Genomic DNA, 23,291 nt, shown 5'->3' with positions numbered 1-23,291 from the left:
CTGACTACAAAAGTCGACATCCTGACATCTTATTATTCAAACAGCAGTTCCTCAAGGGAAAAGAAGGTTTGACTGACTTTAATATACTACATGAATTCTTCAGTGTTTCACATAATTTTGGTAACCTTCAGAATTAATACAGACATATTTGTCTGGAATCTCTGTGACCCCATCATCTGTTTATTATCACACTCAGCTGATTGATCCTAACAAATATTTTGACCATTTCTAGTCTTTTTTAGGGTAAGCACAGATGGCTCCCTGAATGGCTGCTGAAGATGACATAAGCCAGAATGGTTGACTTTGACAAGTGTGGGGGACATATTCATACAGCCCATTAACACATCTCAGCTGCTGCAAGCACAGTTGCAAACAGCCATCAGCAAGAACATCTAGATGCTGGCAGCTGCGTTCAATGCAATCACCTCTCTACACCCTTAAGCTACACAAAAACAATGTATTTCTTGTCCACCTAAACCTCATCCCAGACCTACCCTATTAAAAAGATGAAACGGTTAATAATGTTTCTACCACAACAAAGGGCACCCTTTATTTTACCAGACTGCTTAACCATAAATTAACATCCTGGAAAAATTCTGAACAAAGAAACAAAACATTAGGTCAAAGACACTTTCAAATTATACTCAAATATCTCAAAAAGTCAAAATTAGACTGGATATTATAGCATCAGTTTCTACAAGTTCATACATAATAAAGGACAGCGTCATATAAAACATTACCCTTTTCACCCTCCCAGTCAAAAGGACAAATATTTTCTGCTACTCTTGCAGTCTTTAAAAAAAAAAAAAGCTTCTGTAAACCTTTCAGTACTTCACTTTGCTAACAAAACATACCAAAATTATATCACAGAGAATGCAGTTTGTAGAGTTTTCTAAATTATACAATACCTTACTGAGGAAATTAAAGGGCAAAATTATCTTATGGAAGAACCTCCCATGCACAGATAACTATACTAACACACAGGATAACAACATACAAAACATATCATTTCAAGACACAGGACTTGGACTAATGCCAGTAAACCCTACACTACACTACCAGATTGCTACCACATAGACGACGGAACAATAATCTTAGAATTAGACCAAGCATGTGCTGAGATCAGTTTTCTTACCATTCTAACTACTAGCCCTCTTTCTCTTCTGTTAAACCCAACATAACTTCTGTAGCTGTTATTTTGCTAGGAAGCCACCCACAAACTTTGACATTTGGTGTTTCATGCTGGTTCACATACGTTTAGCATAAATATTTTCAATCTTTTCTTGAGCTAAGGCTTTGAAACAAGGATTTGAACATAGCTCAAAATAAACAATACTCACCACTTTCTTAGGAGGTCCATCTTCAGGATCTAAATTCTTCCTTTTTGCTCTGCTGTCCTGATTAACACTATCAACTTCTTTTTCATTTTCGGTGGAGTGCACTGTACCTGAAGTTGAACTATCGCCTTCCCAACCAATACCTGAATCTGCCTCTAAAGTATGAGGTTTTTTCTCCGCTTCCTCATCCAAACTCTTCTCTACTTCCTGTTCTTCTGTCTTGGTTATATCAGCCATTTTTGAGTGGTTAGTCCCCTTGTCCACTGATCAGAATAGAAATCTGTAGAGGGGAAAAAAAAACCAAACCACCAACACTGTTGAATTTCAGTTACTCATGGCTATTGTCATGACTTCCAATCATAATACTGGCATTATAAAAAAATAATATGCCTTTGCCCTAGACAACACATAGACTTCAAATTTGACTAGTTATTTAATAAAGATAGCACAATAAAATATGTGGCATTTCAAAGTACTGTCATTAGAATAAGATGAAATTAAGATAACTCTTCATGTTTGAGTCTTTCTTAGCTATCTTTATTGAGTCAACTGCAAAGTGTTGTTTTTGAGCCTGTAATCTCCCTTTTCCCCTCCCCATATAAAGTAACCTACAAATCACTTTATGTTTAGAAACACAAGCTGTCAGAGTCCTTCAAATTAGTAAATTCATTATTTAATCTGATATGCTTTCAAATGGATGCCCTCAAACAAAAAATCAAGGTGTTTTTGAAGAGCAAATTTTCATAGCAGTTGTGGATTTTCAAGTTTGCCAAGAATATCCACCATGCCTCAAGCTTCACTAATACTAGGATTCTTCAGCTGTAACTGCATTTCTGTATCTCCATTTCACAAATATCTACGCAGTCTGTAGGACTACAAATCACCGCTACAAAGCTCATTTAGTCTCCAGCACATCCCAGCCTTCTTCACACCATCATCAGGAAGCAGGGCACCTACTTTTCGATAAAGTACAGGAGAGGATAATTTGGCAACTCCTTTTCTAAAACAGCAGCCTATTTCAGTCTAACAAAAAACATGGACACTCCACTGTACCCAGGCTTAAGTCTCCTGATGAGGGCCAAAACACATTCATTAAGTGGACCCACTACACAGAGACCCCAGAACAGCTCTCCTCAAAAGAGATGGCCTCAAAGCACGACCTATGGAAATTATTTTCCTACTGCGGTACAGCATCTAACTCATGCCTCCGAAGCAGCACACCTTTTCTTATCTTCACTCGGCTGCTCCAAGCACTTTACCAGACGCTTTTAAGGCCTAAATTCAGAAACGACCAGAATTTCAGAACCAGTGACGGCAACCAAACACCCAGGGGGCAGCTCCTTCGCAAGAAAAGCCGGAGGGCTCGAAACGCCAGGGGGACGGGACCGGACTGCGCTCGCGGCCCAGGAAGCGCACAGAAGCGACAGACGCTGCAGCGCCGCCCCCCAGCCAGCCCGTTAACGGCCTGGGCCCTGAAGACTTCCAGCTGCGTCACGGGGGCCCGCACAGAGGGAGAGAGGGACGGAGAGGGGGGGGGGAGAGAGGGAGGGAGCGCGTCCCGATGCCGGCAGGCACGGGCCCTCCGGCGGGGCGGTTTCCCAGGGACCCAGGAGCCCACCGAGGCCCGGCCCACCGCAACAACGGACAAAGCGCGCGCCGCCGCGACACGACCCAGGAGTCCCGGCGCGGCCGCAGCCGATTGGCGACAGCCGGTGGCGCAGCACAGCCGCCCGCGCGACCCGCCCCCCCTCGGCCCCGCCCACCCCGGCTGCCCGTGAGGCCGAGGGCCCGGGGCCCGCCTCCTGCGCGCGGAGGGGCGCGCTCCGCGCCGCCTACCTCGCCCCATGCCGCCCGCCCGGCCCCGCACCCCGCGTCCCCGTTACCGGGCCGCCCGGGAGGGCGCGCGGCACTCACCTAGCCCAGCGCTCCGCCATCCTGTTTGCAGAAGTGACGCCTCCGCAGCGCAGCGGCAGGAGCGGTGACGTCACGTCCGGGGGAGGGAGGGGGACGCGGCGCTGCGCACGCGTAAAACGTGACGGGGCTCCGCGCCCGGGCTCGGCCCGCTGGAGGAGAGGACTACGAGCCCCAGAAGGCCGCGCGGCGGGGTGGGGTGCGCGCCTGCGCAGTCGGGCCCCGCCGGGCCTCAAGGTGATGGTGGGGACGGGCGCTGCTGCACGTTGCCCTGCCGCGCGCGCGGGGCGGGTAGGGGGAGGTGACGGGAGTGGCGCGCGCGGCAGCAGCCGTCGGTCAACCGCCGCCCGGCACGTCTCCATGGCTCGCGGCCCGTGAGGAGAAGCGGTGGCTTGGCCACAAGGTACCCGCTTGGTGGGGCCGGGAGCGGGCGCAGGAGGGTGCGGGCGCCTCGCGGAGCCCTCCCTGGGCGGGCGGCGGGGGAGCGGGGCCGCTGGCGCCTCGCGGAGCGGTGGCGGCTGGTGGGGAGCGGCAGGACCTGCGGGCGGCGGGCAGGTTCCCCCACCGCGCTGGGGTGCCCCCGGCTCCGGCTGTTGTTGCTGTCGCAGTCCCGGGGGATCGGCTGACTGACCTGCGGCCGCTGGTGGCCGGGGGACACGGTCCGCTCAGAGGCGCCGAATGCCTGCTCGGAGCTCCCTGCCTTCCTCCTGGCTGCTTTCTCTTTCGCAAACTCCGAGGCCGTTTTGTCTGGCGTGAGAAACGTCCGCCAGCCTCTGACAGTTGTACTGTTAAAGGGCCGTGGTGAGGTTATGCTCCTTCGGGTGTTCCTCTCCCGAGACAACTGATTCTGCGCCTCTGGACTTTTTAGACTACTTAAAGAGGCTGTGCAAGCATTTTCTTGTCTAATAAATGCTTTGCACGGTTTCTGGTGACCCGCTTGTGGCATGTGACAAACAGGTGCAAAGGGCTTCTTTCCCTCAGTAGGAGAATCTCAAAACTGAGAAATCTGATTTTTACTCCTCTTACCTGTTCACTGGTAAAATTATGTTTTCTTGCTCATCTTGAGCTTTCAGCACTTTTTTCTCTTACATTTTGTATGGACTAGCTTTGGAAGTCTCTGAGTCCATACGAGGCAGTGGCTGGCTGAACAAGACACAACCCTTTTGGCAAAGTTGTATAGAGTTATGGTTCTCGTTAACAATCTGCTTCTGGTAAGTAACTATGGGAGTTATCCAAGGAGTCAGACTGAGAAGTCATAAGAATTTTTATTAAGGCTGTGAAGTCAAATGTGGATTTATGTCAGATATTACAAACTACATGTTCAGCCTCATTTATGTCCATTTCTGAAATGCCTTCTCCAAGCTGGCCCAAAAGAGAAAACATTAATTTGGACAGTAGTACACAAAGTGTCCTAGAATTCCTTACCAAAAGTAATTCTTAGGCAGGCTTCAACTGAAAGTGTTCCTCAATTTACCTAAACCCCAAGATGTTATTGCTGTTACAAGTATAAATGTAAAATGATTTGCCAAAGTTTTGCTACTGTAGGGAGAGATAGGGAACAGGTTCCTCATTTGGAATGTGTCTTGCCGCCCGTGCCACTAGCTTATATGACTTGCAGCTGCTTCTGTGTGGGAAATGCATGCACAGAGGATAATGTGTCCCTACCATCCATCTCCTCCTATGGGGCTGACAGCAGGTGTTTATCTCCTTTTCTGTTCAAGGGCTGTTTGAGGTAAAAGGGGTATGACTGGCCTCTGTGGCAGCATTATTGAATTGCCCTTGCTGCTTGAGAAGCACTTCCATCAGGGAGGAAAAAAAAAATCATTTAATGATTTGGGTAGGTGGATATCAGGTGGCTTGCACATGGGAAAAACTGAGTAGACAAATTCAGACTGTTAAAGAGTGTGTGAGGAATATAAGAAGTTAAAGATTTGTCTAGCATGACTGTCTACAGATCTATTTCACAGACTGTAGCAGTTGATAAGAAAAGGCTTGATCTGGTTTTGGTTTTTAAAAGGATCTGTGTAATTCTCCTGCTGTTGATGATCTTTTCTCCAGATAAACTGACCTAGCTCTGTGTGTATGCTTATAGGCATCACTAAGACACTGAAATCTGTTTTTGCAAGATGGGGAGTTCTTGATGTCCCCTTATCCCAGGTGACAGCCCTCCGTTTGCATCTTGACACATTGCTGGGTCTGTAGGGAGTTCTGACTGGTCTTGAAGATGAGGCCACAACAAATTCAATGAAAAAAGCAGAAAGAGCACTGATTTAAAAAAATCTAAAACTGCTAGTTGAATCCATAACATTCCTTGCAATCGGTTAGTTTTGCAGATTGGGAAGAAGATCCAACATAGTTCTTGCTAGTGTTGATACACTGTGAACCCTGATAGGAAGCTGAACTTACCTTGAAAATCAGATGCTGAAGCAAATTAAACATCAATCAGCAATATTTCAGTATTAAGAATGGAATAAAACCACTAGAAGAACTGATGCCTGGGCCCGAAACATGATTGAAGTCTTCCTGCACAGTAAGATTTCATCACAATAGATCATAAGGATTTTATCTTGATATTCTGGTAACTACCTAGTTCCATCACTTTAGATCAAGGGTCAGCCTCAGGGTCAGGGATTCTTAATGACTATAAAGTACCTCTAGTAGATTCTTTGACTTGAGACAAATGGATTGTGCAGTATGGCAACAACAACAAAAGAATACTGTTCCAAGTTAGAGCTTTTTTTTTTTTAATTTTTAAGTCTTGGATCATGATACCTTCTCTAAAAACCACAGATTATTCTTCATGTCCCTGTCGTTATAATAAAATTACAGTAAGAGTAGAAAGTTATTATTCAGTTAAAAAAATCCTTATCATCTGTTGTGAAGATACCTTCCTAAATTCAGTTGATCGTGTAGATACCAGTACAGGTGTGTTAAGTCCAGCATACTTTGTTCATATTAAGTCAAGAATGTATTGCTTCAAACTGCCAGGAAAATTATGGTTTAACCAGGTGTTAGTAGGCCAGATTGGTGTGTCTAATTATGTCAGTCTTCCCACCTTTTGTCTGTATTAGTAAGCAAGCAGTTAAGGACAGAAGTCATTTCTCCTTTAAGACACTGGGATTATACCATAGAGCTTTACCCTGCTTGGTGTCTAGACTTTTCTGCAGCACAAATGGTAATGATCTGTGTTCTTGTGAACTTGGTGTTTCTTCTGAACAGCTCCAATCCTTTCTACCCCAGTGCCTTCCATCACTCAGTTCTCCCTGCGTCATCTTCAAACTAGCTACGCATTGTATGATTCAAGAAAAAGTGAGGTTTTTTGTTATGTTTCCAGACATGATACTGCTCCTTCTAAACAAAGACATCTGAATGGTAAAACTAGGTCTTAGTCTGTGCACATCAGAAAATGGTAGTGCCACTTAGCTGGGCTGTAAATTTTAATTCCATGGATCTGCTATTTGATCTTGTCCAAAAACTGACCTTGACCCATGTGTAACAGTTCTTATATAAACAAAACAAGAAGTTGTGTGGCTGTGATTGTGGCTTTGTAGAGTGTTGTAGCCAACGATCCCCTGCAGCTCTCCAGAACTTGTGTAATCTGTCCTTGCAGAGTGGGATGAGGGAAGGAAATAGGTGTTAATACAGTCAGGTGCTCATGAGCAAATTATAAAACACAGTAGTAGTTTTTTCAGATGGATGGATTTTGTTGGTTCTAAATAAAAATACGTGAGTGGCTTTACAGCAGTTCTGTAAGGCTCTTCCAGAAGTGGCTGATGGAAGAGTTGAGTAGAATGTGAAAGCACTTGTCTTTTAACTGTAATGCTTAGCCCCAATGTGTGCCAGTCAGTTAACTATTTGCTCTTAATATTTTGTGGATTTAAAAGCTGATTTTGCTGATGTTAAAATTAGATAGCATCTTTTGCTTCCTGCTGTCTCAGGCCGTAGGATAGTACTTTCTGACAGAGGGATGTTTCTGTGCTGAAACACAAGCCTTGGGCTTTATTGATCACATCTCATAGAATGCAGTGTGCTTTCAAAGGTTGCAGTGTCACAGTCACAGGATTCCTTTCTCAGTCTGAATACTGAAATGTAGTAAATCTTGCTACTTCAGATTGTGAGCAGGAACGTTATTAGGGTCCTGTTACTGAAGTCCCATCAGAGTTCCTTCTGGTGTAAAGACACAGCTCCGTGAGTCTGATGCTCTTTCGGACACTTGTAGATGGTGTCATTTCGTTGTTTGCATGGCTGGCAACATTAGCAATCATGTCTTCGATGCAAAAGATGCTGTGTAAAGTATTAAATGGTATGGTGGACAAGAAAGTTTATCCACTCAGATATCAAGACCTTAATAAAAATAATACTTCTTTCATAAGAACAGTTCACATTCATTTGTAGAGATGTGGGGAATCACATTTACTAAAAATTAGATGAAGAGTGTGGTTTTGAGCATGTGTGTGTTCTGTAAATGTTATGATAAGCCTCTTCACACATAATTTTTCAAGATATTCTGATTGATACTACACATATTTCCCCATATGGACAAGTTAGAATTCACAACAGAGAATTTGACGCTTACTTTGAATATTTAGAAAAGATTTATACTGGAAGTGAATGTCTGCCAACAGTAATTCAGCTGAAAGATGAACGTTCTGTATTTTTTGCTGGGAAAAATGACAGCTTTTCAGTGTTTGAAAATGTGAGATAAATGTGGTGAGAGAATAAAAGGAAAAAATCTTGAACCTAATGCTTCCACTGTTAATTCTGTTCTTATTGAAGCTGGGGGTTTTTTGCAGTTTGGGGCTGGTTTACTTGCATTCCTACTTTGTTTCTAACTGTAAGGCTTTTGAGTTTTTCCTTGAGCATGTTTTTTGAAAGTCTTAGAAGCACTTTGGGTGAATTTGATGGCAAAAGACTTGTTACTTGGTGGGGGTTGTTATTTTAAGTGTTTTGTAATATTTTAAATGCAAATTATATTATATAACAATTTTATTACAACTGATACTGTTGATTCTGGTTGGGTTGTGGAGGGAAGGGACACAGAACAATGAGACAAGACCTGTGAAGAGCCAAGGTGGCAAAAATGGCATTTATCAAGGCTAGAAAAGACAGTTTTGGTAGTCACAACACAAGATGAGGCAGAAGGCTGTACAAAGTTGATGCTGAGGTCTAAGTTTAAGTGTATTCCTAATAAATGCCTTTTATAATTAGTCAAGAGGAAGTATTTGAATACCTAAGCTCTTATTCTATGATCTGGTCAAAAAGGCCGAATTTTATTTGGGTTAGCACCATTTGTTTTAGTGGAAGTCACACTATCCACATTGTGTCTCCAGTTGTTTCATTAGATCTTTCAGGAATAAATATTTGATTATAACTACAAGAGCTGTTTAAATTACGTATTATAATATAAATTTTATATGTCAGAGAAATCCTGAGTGACCAGAAAGATTATGAATTTAAAAATTAGCTTGGCTACTAGAACCCAAATTATGTCTAGCAGGAAGCCTTGAGCAAGCTGTTCGGTTTTGTCTGCAACCTTTTGACTGTTCTTGATGGCTCTGTTAGTGAAAAGAGATGTGCACAGCAGCTCTGAACTCTAAAGAGAGGTAGCAGAACTTCATAAAAGAAATATCTGAACCCTGAACATAGAACTAACAGTAATGTTTCTAATGCCTTCCAGTGTGTGTTAAAATGTAGAGTCAGAACTCTTGAGATGCTCAGTGAAAGTTGAAAGAGGCGAGGAATCTGCCAATTAAAAGTTCAATGAGTTATCGAGAGGGGAGGTCCCTAAGAGATTCTGAAACAGTGTTTCAGTGAAGCGTAGAAAACTGATCTGTGTATTTATTTGTTTGTTTGTGCTTTAGCATCTAAACCCTCACCAGTTCAGTTGTGGGTTTTTTTCTGAGGGAGTTCAAAGCCATATGCAGGAAACTGCTGACATGACGCTTGCTTATGTGAATTACCTTTTGCAGCCCCTTTTAGTTATTTAGTAGAAACTTCCCAATGCTTTGCAAAACATACCACCACACTCCCCACACACCTCTGTGTTAATGGCCCTCTGACAGAAAAACGCAAGTGTTTTGAGGGGGATTAACTAATGATACATTGGGAGATACAAGGATAAAAGAGGCTATTGGGGGTTGCTTGGGAAAGATATTATATGAGAGTGGAATAGAAAGGAGACAGAATTATATCTTATTTTGATCATTAGCTTAAAGTGAAAGGTAATGTGCAGAGGGGCAAAATAATAAGCAGATGAGTACAATCCCTGCTTTGAACTAACAAAGGGCTTTTTAAATCTCTCTAGAATAGATGTATATGCCTATTTTTATGCTTAGTTAACCTGCAAAAGCATAACTCTTCTAACTTGCTTATTGCAGGCATGTCTATAGAGTGACAAATGGACAAAAAATGAAATCAGATAGCACTTTAAAATACAGGTTTTCTCCCCTCCCCTTGACACGTGCCTGTTGTTTTGGGGGACTCTGGAACTAACATAGAGCATGATCCAGCAAATTTACACTTGTTGGAAGGAATCGTGGAGACCTTTTGTAGTTGTAAGAGGTGTAATTATGTAAAAATTCAGTAGGGGGCAGAACGAAACTTCTGAATGAAGGAACCCAGCATACCTGTGCAGCACTGCAAAGCAGGAAAACGGAGTGAAAAGATGGAGTAGCGCCGTTATTAAAAACATAGTTCTGAAGAGCAGAAAGCACTACAAATGATTGTGATACTTTCTTTTAGAAGAATTAGAGAACATTCACACTTTTATATAATGCTTAGCTGTGTGCAAGCTTAAGATCTAATGCCTTCCATCATAGAGGAAAATGGGGATACCACTGTGATATTGACTGGATGCAGATCAGCTGTTAAGCCTCCTATTTAGCGTTCCAGATCTATAACTCAACAGACAGGCATTGCATTAGGTTCTCCTGCTTTATTTGCCTTCTGTATGCACTGTTCAGGCTTTACAAATGTCTACAAGAACTTTTATTCTTCCTAAAGCTACTTTTTGTTGTGCTTTTTAATACTTAAGTATCAGAAGATTGTAGTAGTGAAGATCAGTGTGTGTGTAAGGACCCTATGAGGGTTTATTCTGCTTTCTTCACTTCACTAAGTTTGTTTTAGCAAGAACGAGAGTAGTTTAGATAAGGGAAAAAAGTTGTTGGCTTGTCTCCACTTATATCAGTATTGAACTGTAGTAACATGATCAATTTAAAAATTATAGCATAGCATTTACTAAGTGAAGATATTATAGAGATTAGACATGGTGGAGGTGGGATGGGGCTAATGTTTTAAGGTGATTTGTCTACAAGAGTTTACTCTTTTGTTTGTTTTAACGTGATGGTTTTTTACCAAGACTTTAATAAATTTCACTATGACTTATTTTGCATTACTCCCTTTAACCTAAAATGTGATTTTTATTTTTTTTTAGACAGCTCTGAACGGTAGGCAGGATTAGACAGCCAGTGATGTCCAAACTTCAAATTATAACCATGTTTCTTAGTTTAGAATGAATAACAGCTTGTATCAGGGACATTGTAAAAGTAGTAAAGTTCGAAATACAAATTCTAAATGCTCATTCATACACTCTTAAAGTACTAATACAAAGAATAAAAAGTCCCTATATGCTGCCATTTTCCTGTCCATGGATAGTGACTGCGTGCTATGCTGAACCATTGCAGTTACTAAGAGGTTTATAGTTATATTTTACATTGAGTTTAGGAAAAACAATGATGCTTTGCATGTATTGCACTATTATTACAATGATTTTAAAATGAGTTCTCAGCTTTTTAGGCAACCCATATATCTTTTCTGTTCAGTTGTGTTTTTCTTATTTCAGTTTATTTAAGGCAAGATGTTTTTTTTAAAATATACTATCAATAAGTTCTTGAAAAGAACAATTTAAATCTGAAAACAATTTTTATTATTTTTTTTAAATTGTATTTAGTAAAAATGTAAGCAATACAGTGGGGTTTTTTATTAAACTGAGCTGTTTGGATGAGATCTCTGCATGTTTGCTTCTTGTGCAGTCTGAAAGGTGAGCTGGAAAGGATTTATGAAAACTTGGTTTGTGTCCTTTCAAAATTCTTCTGTATATACAACACACAACCCTCAAAGTTTACTTGATTTGACACTAAAAATGACAAGAATGTAAATTAATTCTCTAGTTTCATAGAAAGGTGCCTTGGGAGTGGAAAAAGCTCATGGATTTTCACTGGGAACTCTCCTGTGGTATAATTAATGTTCTTTTTTTAAACAGTAACAGAACAAGTAAAAATGCTTTAAATTCATCCATATTTACATATTGTGTCCAGAGCATTTCTGGTAGAACTGAGAAAATAAGCCAGTGTAGTCTGCATGTACAATACCCTCAATTCCCTTAGATGCTCTCTGACCTCTTTTACAAAAGAACTTACACTAAAGTTTTTGCCATTTTACATCCACCCCTGTTCTCTGGTAGCTCAAAAAATGTTAATTGTAACAGAGTAACCGCTTTCATACAAAATTATCCTGATGCAAGTTTCATCTGATGGCATCTCTGGCATGATTTCTCTTTCCAACAGCAGATATCTACAGCAGCCTTTGCTGTACCTAATCAGCCTGACTTGTTACTTCTGTTTTTTCAAATGTTGCCTTGTTTCTTTTTTGCTTAAAATGTTAGTACACATCCAAACCCATGCATTTGTGGTAGTCACACAGACCAAATCTGTGACATTAAAAGATCCTGAACTTTTGTTGTCCTTGGGAACAAAATAATCACTGGAAGGCAAAGATTTATCAGAGCAAATGCAAGAGACAGGATACTCCTACAGTGCATCAGTTTTATGCCAAAGCTGATCTAAATTATAACAAAAGTACCAAAGTTTCCTAAACAAAACCTCTGGCACTCTAATGAGCTGCTGATCTATACTTCTACTCAAGAGGCCACTAGAGCACTCCCTTTATGTCAGAGGGCTTGTTAATAGCTTGCCGTGAGACAGACGTGCCTTCAGGAGCTAAATGGATGTCCAAGAATCCCAACCAGGAGTGTGTCTTGAACAGCCAAGATCTCTTCAGCTCAGTTTACAGCCAGCTGGAGATACTACTAAATAGTTAGCCAGAATATGACAGCACTGAAGAGGAGACCTTATCCCAGAAGTGTTTGTATTTCATTTTGTAGTTTGTCCTACTAGCATTCAGTCACTGACCACATGAGACTCTTACAGCAGAGAACAGCTATATTTGTCCTTAGACATCTCCATGTTGTTGGTTGTTGTTCTTTTTCTTGTGGCATTTTTAAGAGAAAGCTAATGTAGAAATCTAAGATCCTTTAAAACACCTTCCCCCTCCCCCAAATTTTCATGCCACAGACCAGCTGCTTTACCACCTTGGTATTTGCAGCTTCTAGCTTCTGTCCTTTTCTGTGCCTTTGCATCATTGTGCAACAGCATGAAAAAATGAGATAGACTAAACTGAAGAAACTACTTTTGAAAAGTCACTAGGTGTAATTGTAGATAACATTTAGGTTACTGTCCTGACTTCCTTAGAATCTGAGGGGTTTTAACAACCTAAAGGTGCAGGGGAAATTGTATAACTTTTATAGCTCCAGTAATTTCTTTAAGGAAAGTATTATACTTGGAGGATAAAATTGTGCCTCAAATCCACAGGCTGACACACTTTCTCCTGATGCCTGTTGAGTGCACAGCATACTAGGAACTTCGTTTCACTAATGACATCTTAAAGAACAGATTTCTCTGTATTCACCTCATGTTTTAGGATGAAACAACTACAGTTTTGTATTTCTTTGGACTTCCAACCACACTTATTGTGCACTTTGAGTTGTCTGTCCTGTTTAAGATTTGTTTGCAATGTTGAGCCAAGTAATGAAAATATTACAATTGAGCAGCTGCACTCATCACCTCTTTAACAATATTAATTTCTTTAAAATCCATTACAAATTGTATGCTATATTGATCTGTTATTTTATTCATTTGCCTTTCCTACATCCTGCTGTAACCATTATAAATATAATACTTTCCTCCTTTAGTCTTGTAGTGCTGCTGGATAGTAGCATCATCCTCAGCTACTGGCACTTCAAAAATCTTTCCTTTGTTCATTTAGATATGTAAAATAAAGCACATACCTATAAAACAGAGTAGGGTTGTAAGGAAAATTCTAACCTTGTTTTGAAAAACCTATTTTCTTTTATTCTCAAGTATAAGCACTATCATATCTAAGCCTTTTCTTATAATCAAGTATCTAGCAAAAAGCTTTTTTTAAAGTGGAGAAGCAAGAAGTAAGCTGTTTCACAGAATATTAGCTAGACCCATGCTATCATCTGTGCTTACAAGGTTCAGGACCTTTTCAGCATCTACCCCAGATGGTTCGAGAACCATCCCTTTGACCAACCAGGTCTTGCATCATGGAGAAACGCCCTTTAGTTAATGAGTTCCAAGTCCCATCTGAGTATATAGGAAGAAAAAAATGGCGTGTCAAGTCTTGTCAGTGGCCCTGGTCGTTCCCCTGCTTTAAAGCCATTGGTGACATTCTATTTTTAAGTCTTATATGGTGCACCTAACTCCGTAGCAGAGGCCCTGAAACTCATTTACCAATCACAACTATGTTAGCTACTGACTGATGAGTATTGAACACGTAGTAGTGACGCATTCTTCACATTAAGGAGAATTCTCACCCCCTGAAAGCTATTTCATATCCCAGTGTTCTGCAGCCATTGCAGTTCATCAGAGGTGTGGTATGGTGTTACTTCTGTGCCATCAGTAGAAATGCTACTATATATACATTATATATAATGGGAAAATTCATAAATACTCGTTCAGTTCCTTCTTGCTTCTGTACAGAAGAATGATCTCCTTCCAAGGCTGTTGGAATGCTGAGCCCTGTTAATAACATTGATGAACCAAAATCAGAGTGCTAAGCATGGTTTCCCCCATGCTGTGTGGTGGCAATTGTCAAAGCTTGTTTGGAACAGGTATTTTTCAATAGGGTACCATCCACTGAAAACAGATGAATGGTGGAAGTCTGAGTCAAGAGCTCCCAAATTCCCTTAGATGGATGGGTATCCTTTGCTGAGTCTGCTGGCTGGATATTGTGAAAATCTCCTTAGGGCAGATGCTCAGAGTGTTGTGCACTATTAGTGAGAGGGGAAAACAGTCCACTGTGGGAGAGTGTTATCCCTCAGGAAAGGAGTGTAAGTGGCAATATGCAAGCAATGTAGTTGTCTTCCAGTTTGTTGTTACAATTTCTATAAATCAGTAAGGTAGTTGGTATATGACAGAGTGCCATCTTAACAGTTTGGCTGAGTGTTTTCACTAATTTTTTGTTTTGAGAAGCAATGGCATTTGGATCTAAGAAGTCAGCAAGGATCCCCATGTCTCGTAAAACCAGAGATACCACAAGCAGTTGCTACTTCCAGTGAATTCTTACAGAAGGCTGACTCATTGAGAGGCCATACCTGTGACTGATTTACTGCTCTATAAGCAGCAGTACTTCTTGGCTTCCACTGAGTTCATAACTCAACAGGAGTGAGTAACTGCTTGCTTACATAGAGACAAGAGTTCCCTTTTCCCCTGCTGATGCAATATCTGCTCTGTTAGTATGAGTTCAACAAAAGTGGGTGTGTCTGCTTCACATGCAAGGTAGAGGTTCCCAGGGAGTTTGAAACGATTCCTACAATTTTTTCCCCACATCGAACATTGTAATTCTAGTAATTGCAATTAATTCAAGCACAACAATAAAAAAAAAATCTAGAAAACATATAGACAGGAATGTTCCAACAGATGCATTTGGGTTATTAAACTTTTCTCTCTTGGAAGGAAACAGTAGTTCACAGTTGAGGAACTTTTAAGATACACAGAAAAAATCTCCCATTAGCATGTCAGTATCCAAAGGGGAATTCATACCAATAACTTCTTCAGTAAGCAAGGTTTCAGGCTGAGCAAAAAATCATAATATTAGTTAGCTGTTGCTATTTCTCTAAATGCGCCTTTTTTTTCTACTTTAGCAGAGTCATCAATATGTTCAAGACATATATTTGAAAGGTGGGGAACCTAGTGGAAGAGTTGCAACTTTTTGAAGATACAAACCTTATCATACTCTTCTTGTTGCATATCTGGAAGGTAATAAAGGGTATGCATGGCTTCATTTTTTAAAAATGTCTGCTTATGTTATGAAGTATTGATCATTTTCAGCAGCCTAGACAAATTCACTATCAAAACACCTGACTGAAATATATCTAAGGTGAAGGGGAAGCAGACATGAAGACAACAGTGGAGTTTCGATTAAACTTGAATGATTTCTAGTTTAGATCAAGAATTGTTATGATAATTAAAAGTGTAAAAGCATCAGAAAGACTCGAAAGTTGTAATATAACTGACTTAATTGGCATTTTTTACATAAAATCAATTAGTGATTTTAGAATAGCTAATTGATTTTTCAAATCAATTAGAATCAATTTGATTGATCAATCAAAAATTGATTCTGTAACTTGCAGTCATTGTATAAAGGAAAGGAGAGAGTTAGTATTTCATTCACTAGTTCCGAGCACGCATTTTTGAGGGAAAAAAAAAAAGATGTCTTGATGTCTGTATGTGCCAAACAAAATTACTCTCTTTTGTGGGGAATCTCTCAATGGTTCTTTTGAACTTTCAGGAGTAACTGTCAAGTATTCAAAATCATAAGGTTAACTGAGTTATCCACAGTTTTAAAATATTCTTTGCATTGTAATATTTCTGAAATTTGCAGTTCTATTTTGCTCCTGTTAATACACTACATTCAACAGTACTGTCCCCTTTCCTAACAGATGTATACTGGCAGGCTGTTGCAGTTAGGTTTGTTACTATTAAGATTATTGATTTATTATTAATAATTATTATTATTATTATTGATTTTTTTCCTGTACGAACTTTTAGTTCAAAATAGTATAGAACATGAGAAATTATACCAAAACTAAGAATGTATTGACATCAAAAATTAATTTTAATTGCACTTCAGTGAGTTCATACTACATTTATGTAGGCTGGAAGTATCATTCAAACTATCAGTTGCTCCTAGAAGGGAAGTTTCAAGGGTAACTTTTCAGTAACTGTGCCAGATTATGCAGATTGTCGCCATTCAACCTGGCAGGCAGCTAAACACCACCCAGCCGCTCGCTCACTCCCTCCACAATGGGATGGGGGAGAGAATCAGAAGAGTAAAAGTGAGAAAACTCATGGGTTGAGATAAAGGCAGTTTAATAGGGAAAGCAGAAGCTGCGCATGCAAGCAAAGCAAAACAAGGAATTCATTCACCACTCCCTATCAGCAGGCAGGTGTTCAGCCATCCCCAGGAAAGCAGGGCTCCATCACGCATAACGGTTACTTGGGAAGACAAACACCTTCGCTCCGAATGTCCCCCCTTCGTCTTCCTTTCCTTGAGCTTTTTATCACTGAGCATGACACCATATGGTATGGGATATCCCTTTGGTCAGTTGGGGTCAGCTGTCCCAGCTGTGTCCCCTCCCAACTTCTTGTGCCCCCCCAGCCTACTCGCTGGTGGGGTGGGGTGAGGAGCAGAAAAGGCCTTGACTCTGTGTAAGCACTGCTCAGCAGTAACGAAGACATCCCTGTGTTATCAACACTGTTTCCAGCACAAATCTAAAACATAGCCCCATGCTAGCTACTCCAAAGAAAATTAACTCTATCCCAGCCAAAACCAGCACAAGATAAAAGCAGTGGTTAGCACTAAACATCTAAAAATGTTTTTAGAGAGTAGAATGAGCATTTTAGCTGTGAGGAGTAGAGTGTGTTAAGTGAAGGGGCCATTTTAGTTCAGAGTGCTAAATAAGTGAGATCTAAAAATGATTTGCTTAATTCTAGAAGGTAACAATTTCTGCAAAGCAAGATAAGGAAAACCTTTTAAAGTAGAAGAATAGAAAGCAATTTCAGTTTGAGAATTTCAAGCGGCATTGGAGCAATTAGAAATCAGATTATTGAAATGCAATTTGTTTACTCTTCTTGTTTCCTCTCTATAGAAACCTCAGCCACACTTCAACAAAATGCAACGGAGTCTCTTACATACTGCATCTCAGCTGGCGCATGGGACATGTTTGGTTTTTCCTCGCACTAGTATCTTTCAGTGCTTAAAAGGACAAGCAGTGTTGTCTAATGTTGGATGCAAAGTGATTCTGGCACTGGACCCTCCTAAACGATGTCTTCATGCAGGTGCAGCACGCTTTGCCTCAAAGAAAAATGTTTTTTCATCACAGCCAGCAGACACTCCTCACAAAGTACCAGAAGAGAGAAATCCTTTGACTTCGGCCACTGATACACCCAAGCAGAGCCCTGTAGAGTCAGATTCTTCAGATGCTGATCCATTACAAGACAAATCAATTAGTCTTGTTCAGAGATTCAAAAAAACTTTTAAACAGTATGGAAAAGTCATGATTCCAGTGCATCTTCTGACTTCCACTGTATGGTTTGGATCCTTTTACTATGCAGCCATGAAGTAAGTTGATATTTTGTTGCAGTGTCCAATACTGCTGTTGAATTGAGACTGACTTTCACAGGTGAAAGGACATATAAAATACTATTACATGTTAAAAAGTGCCTCTATATGTAATAGGGAAATAATGCTACATGTTTAACTGAAGCACAAGATTAATATCAAAAGTATATAGGGTTCATGAGAGTGTCACACATGTACTATTATTATGCATTTATTGCTCTATACCAAATATGTTGCTAACATTTTAAGGAATGCTCATCTCCACAAAATATGCGTGGATTTAAACAGCATTGAAATTTATTAGTAACCTCTCACAAGGTAAAGAGAGGGATTTGGCATCCTGATTATGAATTGCTAGGTGAGATCTTCATAGACCTGTTCATTTTTTGCCATTGGACTTGAGGGGTATTTCACCACTTCCTCCCCCCTTCATCCCCAGTCCCCCCTCATCATTGGACTTTCATGTCGTTTATCTCACTCTGAGCCATGTGTATCTTTTCACAAGCCATGTGTATCTTTTCCTTTTATTTCTGTTTCCTGTCTTTCCTGCCTTCCACTGAAAAAATTGCTACTGCAGGCCAGACATTTGAATTGGAAATTAAATATTTGTGTGGCTAAAAAAAAGATAAATTATGTGTTCTAATTTTAGTTTCTTTCAGCTATAGCGTGTGCCAGATACTGTCTGGAAAATGGCATTTATTAGAAAAAAACTATTATATCAGCTAGTTCAGATGAAGGAGGTTTTATCTATCTGCAAATGGTTTGCTAAATATGAGTAAATGTTTATCTCTGGATTGCTAGTGTTGTATATTTAATAATAGAAAGCATGAAACAACAATAGTTTGTGGCGGCAAGGATGGGGCTTTGACATCAGAATGCCTTACCACACAAGTGTTTTAGTTACTCTAACCAGCTGGCATAATTGCCCTTTCTAGGAGCTATAGATCCAAATGTCATTCTAAATTTAGCTCATGTCAGAGGAATAAAGGTCTTGAGCTATAAATTTATTTTGCTTTGGATGAATTTACGTTGATGCTTACATCCAGACATTTCAGATTTGAGTGAAGATTACTTTTCTTGAAACACTTAAGTTAGCTGCTAAAATAAGTATTTGACAGATGAAAACAACTGAAATATTTAACTAGAAACTAATTATAACAAAGCTTCAGTTTGTCATGCCACAGGAGCAGCACCCTCTTGAAGTGGAAAAATAACTTTCAGAATGACTTCTCATGATACAAGACTAAATAATGGTGGTTTATTAAATAATACGGTTAATGCTGTCTTTCAGATCTTACTAGGTCTCCATTTTCTACTCTGGGGATAGGCCTTCAGATTGTAGGTTCTAGTAACTGTTAGTAAATTACTGCCTGTTGTTGTTCCTGATGCTAAAGTGATTGCATGCACAGAGGAATGCTTAAAATATTAGGTAGAAATGGATAATGATACTAATAATACAACGTCTCTAAATATTGGAAAGTCAGGTCTTCTATAACTGCATATAGTTTTCTACGGTAATGTAAAGACGGGCTGTCTTTTTTTCTTTGGTGCTGATATTAGCTTAGCTTCCCTGGTTTTCGAATAGAAAGGAATTGTGATAGGAGCTCCCTCCACCCATCTTGCCACCTTGTATTGACAAGGTAGAACAACGGGGCACAAAAGCCCTGAAATCTTGTCCGTACAACATGTTGCTTCCTTTCCATTTGCCACGTTCCATTTGTTTCATGTATTTAAAAGTGAATGGAGGACACTGAAGTCTGGATTCTGTGCTTCTGGGCATGCTGCAGATTAGTCTGAAATATTTAAATTTTAAAAAGAAAAAAAAGTAATTTTAGGCAAAACGGAACATGAAGTTGGACCTGCACAACTGGAGCCTGAGTAGCAATCTTACCACCTTTATATCTACTTACCTCCAAACATAATAAACCAGGAGACAAGTAAGTTGGTAGCTGCTCAGCCCAACAGGGATAATATAAATGGGTCACCTCTTGGTAGAATGCTGAAAAGAACATTAATTTGCCCATATGTACAGAAATAAAAATCCTGTAAGTATGTTGCATAAATGAAAAAATACTTTGTTATCAAATTACAAAGTTTGTATAATAGAGTTAAAGAATGGAAATGGTACTGTAAATCACTGTTCAGGTTTCAAATTCCAACTCATAGTGTCAATTTTTTTCTCTTTTTTAGAGGAGTGAATGTTGTTCCATTCCTAGAATTGATTGGCTTACCAGACAGCATAGTAAACATCCTGAAAAATTCCCAGAGTGGAAATGCACTAACTGCATATGCATTGTATAAAGTAAGTATAATTATAGTTTATAAATAAGCTCCAAATCTTGCCTGGTGAACTAAACATGGTTTATTTGTTTACAGCAGAAAGAATTAATGCTGTTTTCTCTCTTTGATAGTTACACATACTTGAGCATTTGCTTCTGTAGTAAAAATAGTCACATGCAAGTTGATGCAGGCTCTGTGTTCCTTTTAAGGAGTCTACCTGTATTTCTGAAATAACTTCTTTGTTTGCTGCAGAACTATTGTCTGCCCTCAGAGATTTAATTACAATTAAGTTATTCCTCTGCATCCCTGACATAATTAACAGGGATAAAGAGATAAAGTCTGAACAGCTCATGATTTCCAGATAAAAGTACAGTTATTTTTATCCTGGAGGATTCGCTAGTTTGTCTTCCTACCTTAGTTCTCCATCATTGTCAAGTACTTTCATTGTCCATTTGAATCAATTACTTCCAGTCAGGTTTGGGTGTCTCTTTATTGCTTTATACGTGCACAATCCGTGTATGGGAAACTTGAAACATGTCAGACGAACATGAAAAAACGGAGTACTATATTTGCTTCGAATGCCACTCATCTGTTTTGTTTGCAAATGTGATGTGCTTCTTATCTGTTATTTAAAGGGGTTATTTTCCCAAACAAGACATGAAAGCACTACTCTTGCCAATTATTCCTGTGCCTAAAAGAGACCGATAAATAAATGTGGTTAAATATAAAGATTTTATTATAGCTGGGAGATCTGGCAGTGTTGGAAGAAACTTTCAAGATGTGGAAGCACTAGAATAGGTTACAAAGGGAAGATTGTGCAGGCTTTATCTTTGAAATTCTGAAAGAACAGGTTAGTCTATCTAGCATAACAAACCTGGTTTGTTGTGTCTTGGATTAGCTGACATCTTAAGGTCTCTTTTAGCTCTAGTTTTCTAGGTGTGGGTCCTAGTTTTGGACTGAAAGATGCCTATACTCTTGTGAATTTCAGAATTTAAAGCATATCTTGTCAGTATTTCCTCTTTGCTTATATGGCTCAGTGTTCAAACTGTCTGTTCTGAATTGCATTCCGAGATGCCTAATGCTCGTCCCACAAGCTGCACAGGGAGGTTGTTTTTTTTAAATGGAAGTCTAATGCCTGTGCTGGTTTTGTCAAAAGGATACTTTAAGTAAAAGGTATGCATTTCTGGGGGATGTACTGTAAATTTTCTTATTTTCTTATAAATAGAAGATCTTTTTAGTATCTGACCCTGGCCAAAATAAATTCTCAATATTAAAAATACCTTTTGCTAGATAATATTGTCCTGTTTTATTGATGTAGTGTGTTGTTTGGTTTCTTTAAGATTGCAACTCCTGCCAGATACACTGTGACTTTGGGAGGAACGTCCATCACTGTTAAATATCTACGTAAGAATGGCTACATGTCCACACCACCACCAGTAAAGGAATACCTACAAGATAGGATGGAGGAAACAAAGGATAAAATTACGGAGAAGATGGAGGAAACAAAGGATAAAATTACAGAGAAGATGGAGGAAACAAAGGATAAAATTACGGAGAAGATACAAGAAACCAAAGATAAAGTTTCATTTAAAAAAATAAAGGACTAGGAGAGATACTTAATTTTTGGATATATCAAACTTAGCACTTTAACCATTTGTAAGGCAGGATATACAAAGTGCACTACAGAGCTGCTTTTTTTGCCTTTTTTTTTCCTCTTTTTTTCCCCTTGTCTGGAGACTACAGTTGCTCTGTGGATTTAAAATTCTGTATATTCACCAAGGTTAAAGTTCCTTGGGGGAGAGGTTGTGACAAAATTTAAATTTACAAGAAGGAAAAGCAAATCTCATTAGAATTTCTGTGTCCAGTGGTAACAGTGTTAAAAGAATTACTCTTACCTCTTTTTTTTTTTTCTCCTTCCTTCCCCCACCTCAAAATGAAGATGGTTTATTCCAAAAGCCACTACTTTATTCTTCCTCCATCTTAGTGCACAGCTGTTATTCCATTAGACTGAATCTTCCATTCAATGAGGATGAAGATTTCTCCACTGGGAAAGGCAACATATTTTGGTTTTCAGAGTATGTGGACCCAGGCCTCTTTAATCGTGATCATTTCTCAACTGGGAGACAGACCATTATCATTGATACTGCACATGAAGGAGTCAATGGATTAGCTACTGGGTCAGAGTGAATTACAATGGCTACATTGACTTCAGCTGAGCTGTGATAGTTTACAGGTTGAGACTATGAATCTTTCTTGGATAGTGTATCTTTTCAGAAATCTCAACTGAACGCTATAGGAACATGAGTTAATCCCAGTAGCCATACTGTCAAGTATACTTTGTTTCCTGAAGTTGATTTACAGTAGAAAGTTATTAAATGAAATTAATCAATAATTGTATATTAAAAACTAGGGTGTTTTTATTATGTTAAAGTTTACAAAACTGTTCTATTTCATTTTTGGAACAAAAAAATTCTGAAAGAGAAGTTTACTTGAGAAATTGGTATACTAAGGGGCTTTTTAAATACATGCAAAGTTAGAGTTAAACCCAAAAGTTCCTCCTCCTGTTTAGGAATCCCTCAGACTGCAGTAGAACAATTTAATTAAAATGAGCATAATTTCTGAGACAGTGATCAGTCTACTAAACTTTTTTCCCCTAGATTTTCTTAGGTCAAGCAACTACTTACTCATAGCTGAAGGCTGAAATGCTGTCTCAGATGTTGTAAAGGACTACAGTTGAAACTGTTCTATTTGACTGGGCAGGCAAACTTCTCTCTTGATTTTATTCAACTGTAGGCTAAATTGAATTGTTTTTTTCCTATTTCTATTACAGATCTCACTTTGTAGCAACTCTCTGCATGTGTATCTTGTTTAACTAAGGTGGTTTTTTGCAGGGGGATATGGGGAAGCAATAGAGTTGGACCCTGAGCATTGTAACTGACTAGAGTAAAAGAATATAGCTGATACTTTATCAGCTCTGCCCCACTCTTATGTTTTCAGTCAAGTCACTCAGGGCCTCTCCATGTTTAAGTGAGTTGAGCTTACATTAACTTAATTGTGCAGGATTGATTACGTACTTCTCTGCCTCTGTCCACATGTCAAATAGTAACTGCAATCTAATGCCTACCTCACAGGGATGTTGTGAGGAATAATCATTGTATATTCAGTGCCCTGAAGATGCAAAGAAGTGCCACGTTTCTGATAAATATTAAAAAATAATTCTGTGAATTCTTACACTGCTGAGATGAGTACTACTGTAGGACTGGAGTTAATAGATGCTGTTCT

At 39.6% G+C, this 23,291-nt stretch overlaps 2 protein-coding genes across 10 annotated transcripts in view; one reads left to right on the top strand and one right to left on the bottom strand.

The window, feature by feature from the left end:
• Positions 1-3,400, bottom strand: part of RNMT (RNA guanine-7 methyltransferase) — a 24,807-nt gene extending 21,407 nt beyond the window's left edge. The window contains exons 1-3 of one of the 3 annotated variants that reach the window (XM_072852799.1): positions 2,956-3,034; positions 2,559-2,612; positions 1,341-1,617 (exon numbers count right to left, since the gene is read on the bottom strand). In XM_072852799.1, coding sequence (XP_072708900.1) covers positions 1,341-1,574 — 234 coding nt within the window. In that variant the 5' untranslated portion in view covers positions 1,575-1,617; positions 2,559-2,612; positions 2,956-3,034. Of the gene's footprint in view, positions 1-1,340; positions 1,618-2,558; positions 3,041-3,251 lie in introns of those variants that run through there. The other 2 variants (XM_072852797.1, XM_072852798.1) reach the window with 2 other exon arrangements.
• Positions 3,103-23,291, top strand: FAM210A (family with sequence similarity 210 member A). Of its 7 annotated transcripts, none has more exons than XM_072852804.1 (6): positions 3,104-3,485; positions 4,354-4,459; positions 15,250-15,364; positions 17,257-17,729; positions 19,920-20,031; positions 21,350-23,291. In XM_072852804.1, exons 4-6 carry the CDS (start codon positions 17,281-17,283, stop codon positions 21,614-21,616), a joined length of 828 nt encoding a protein of 275 aa, XP_072708905.1. In that variant the 5' UTR covers positions 3,104-3,485; positions 4,354-4,459; positions 15,250-15,364; positions 17,257-17,280; the 3' UTR covers positions 21,617-23,291. The 7 variants fall into 7 exon arrangements, with proteins under 7 accessions (XP_072708908.1, XP_072708905.1, XP_072708906.1 ...); XM_072852803.1 differs by lacking the exon at positions 3,104-3,485 and adding an exon at positions 3,492-3,651; XM_072852807.1 differs by lacking the exon at positions 4,354-4,459 and having other exon boundaries at positions 3,103-3,485; positions 15,250-15,374.

The sequence above is a fragment of the Ciconia boyciana genome, chromosome 2, assembly GCF_034638445.1.
Source record: "Ciconia boyciana chromosome 2, ASM3463844v1, whole genome shotgun sequence".
NCBI lineage: Eukaryota > Metazoa > Chordata > Aves > Ciconiiformes > Ciconiidae > Ciconia > Ciconia boyciana.
The sequence above is the reverse complement of the archived record's forward strand: the minus strand, read 5'-3'. Positions and strand labels throughout refer to the sequence as shown.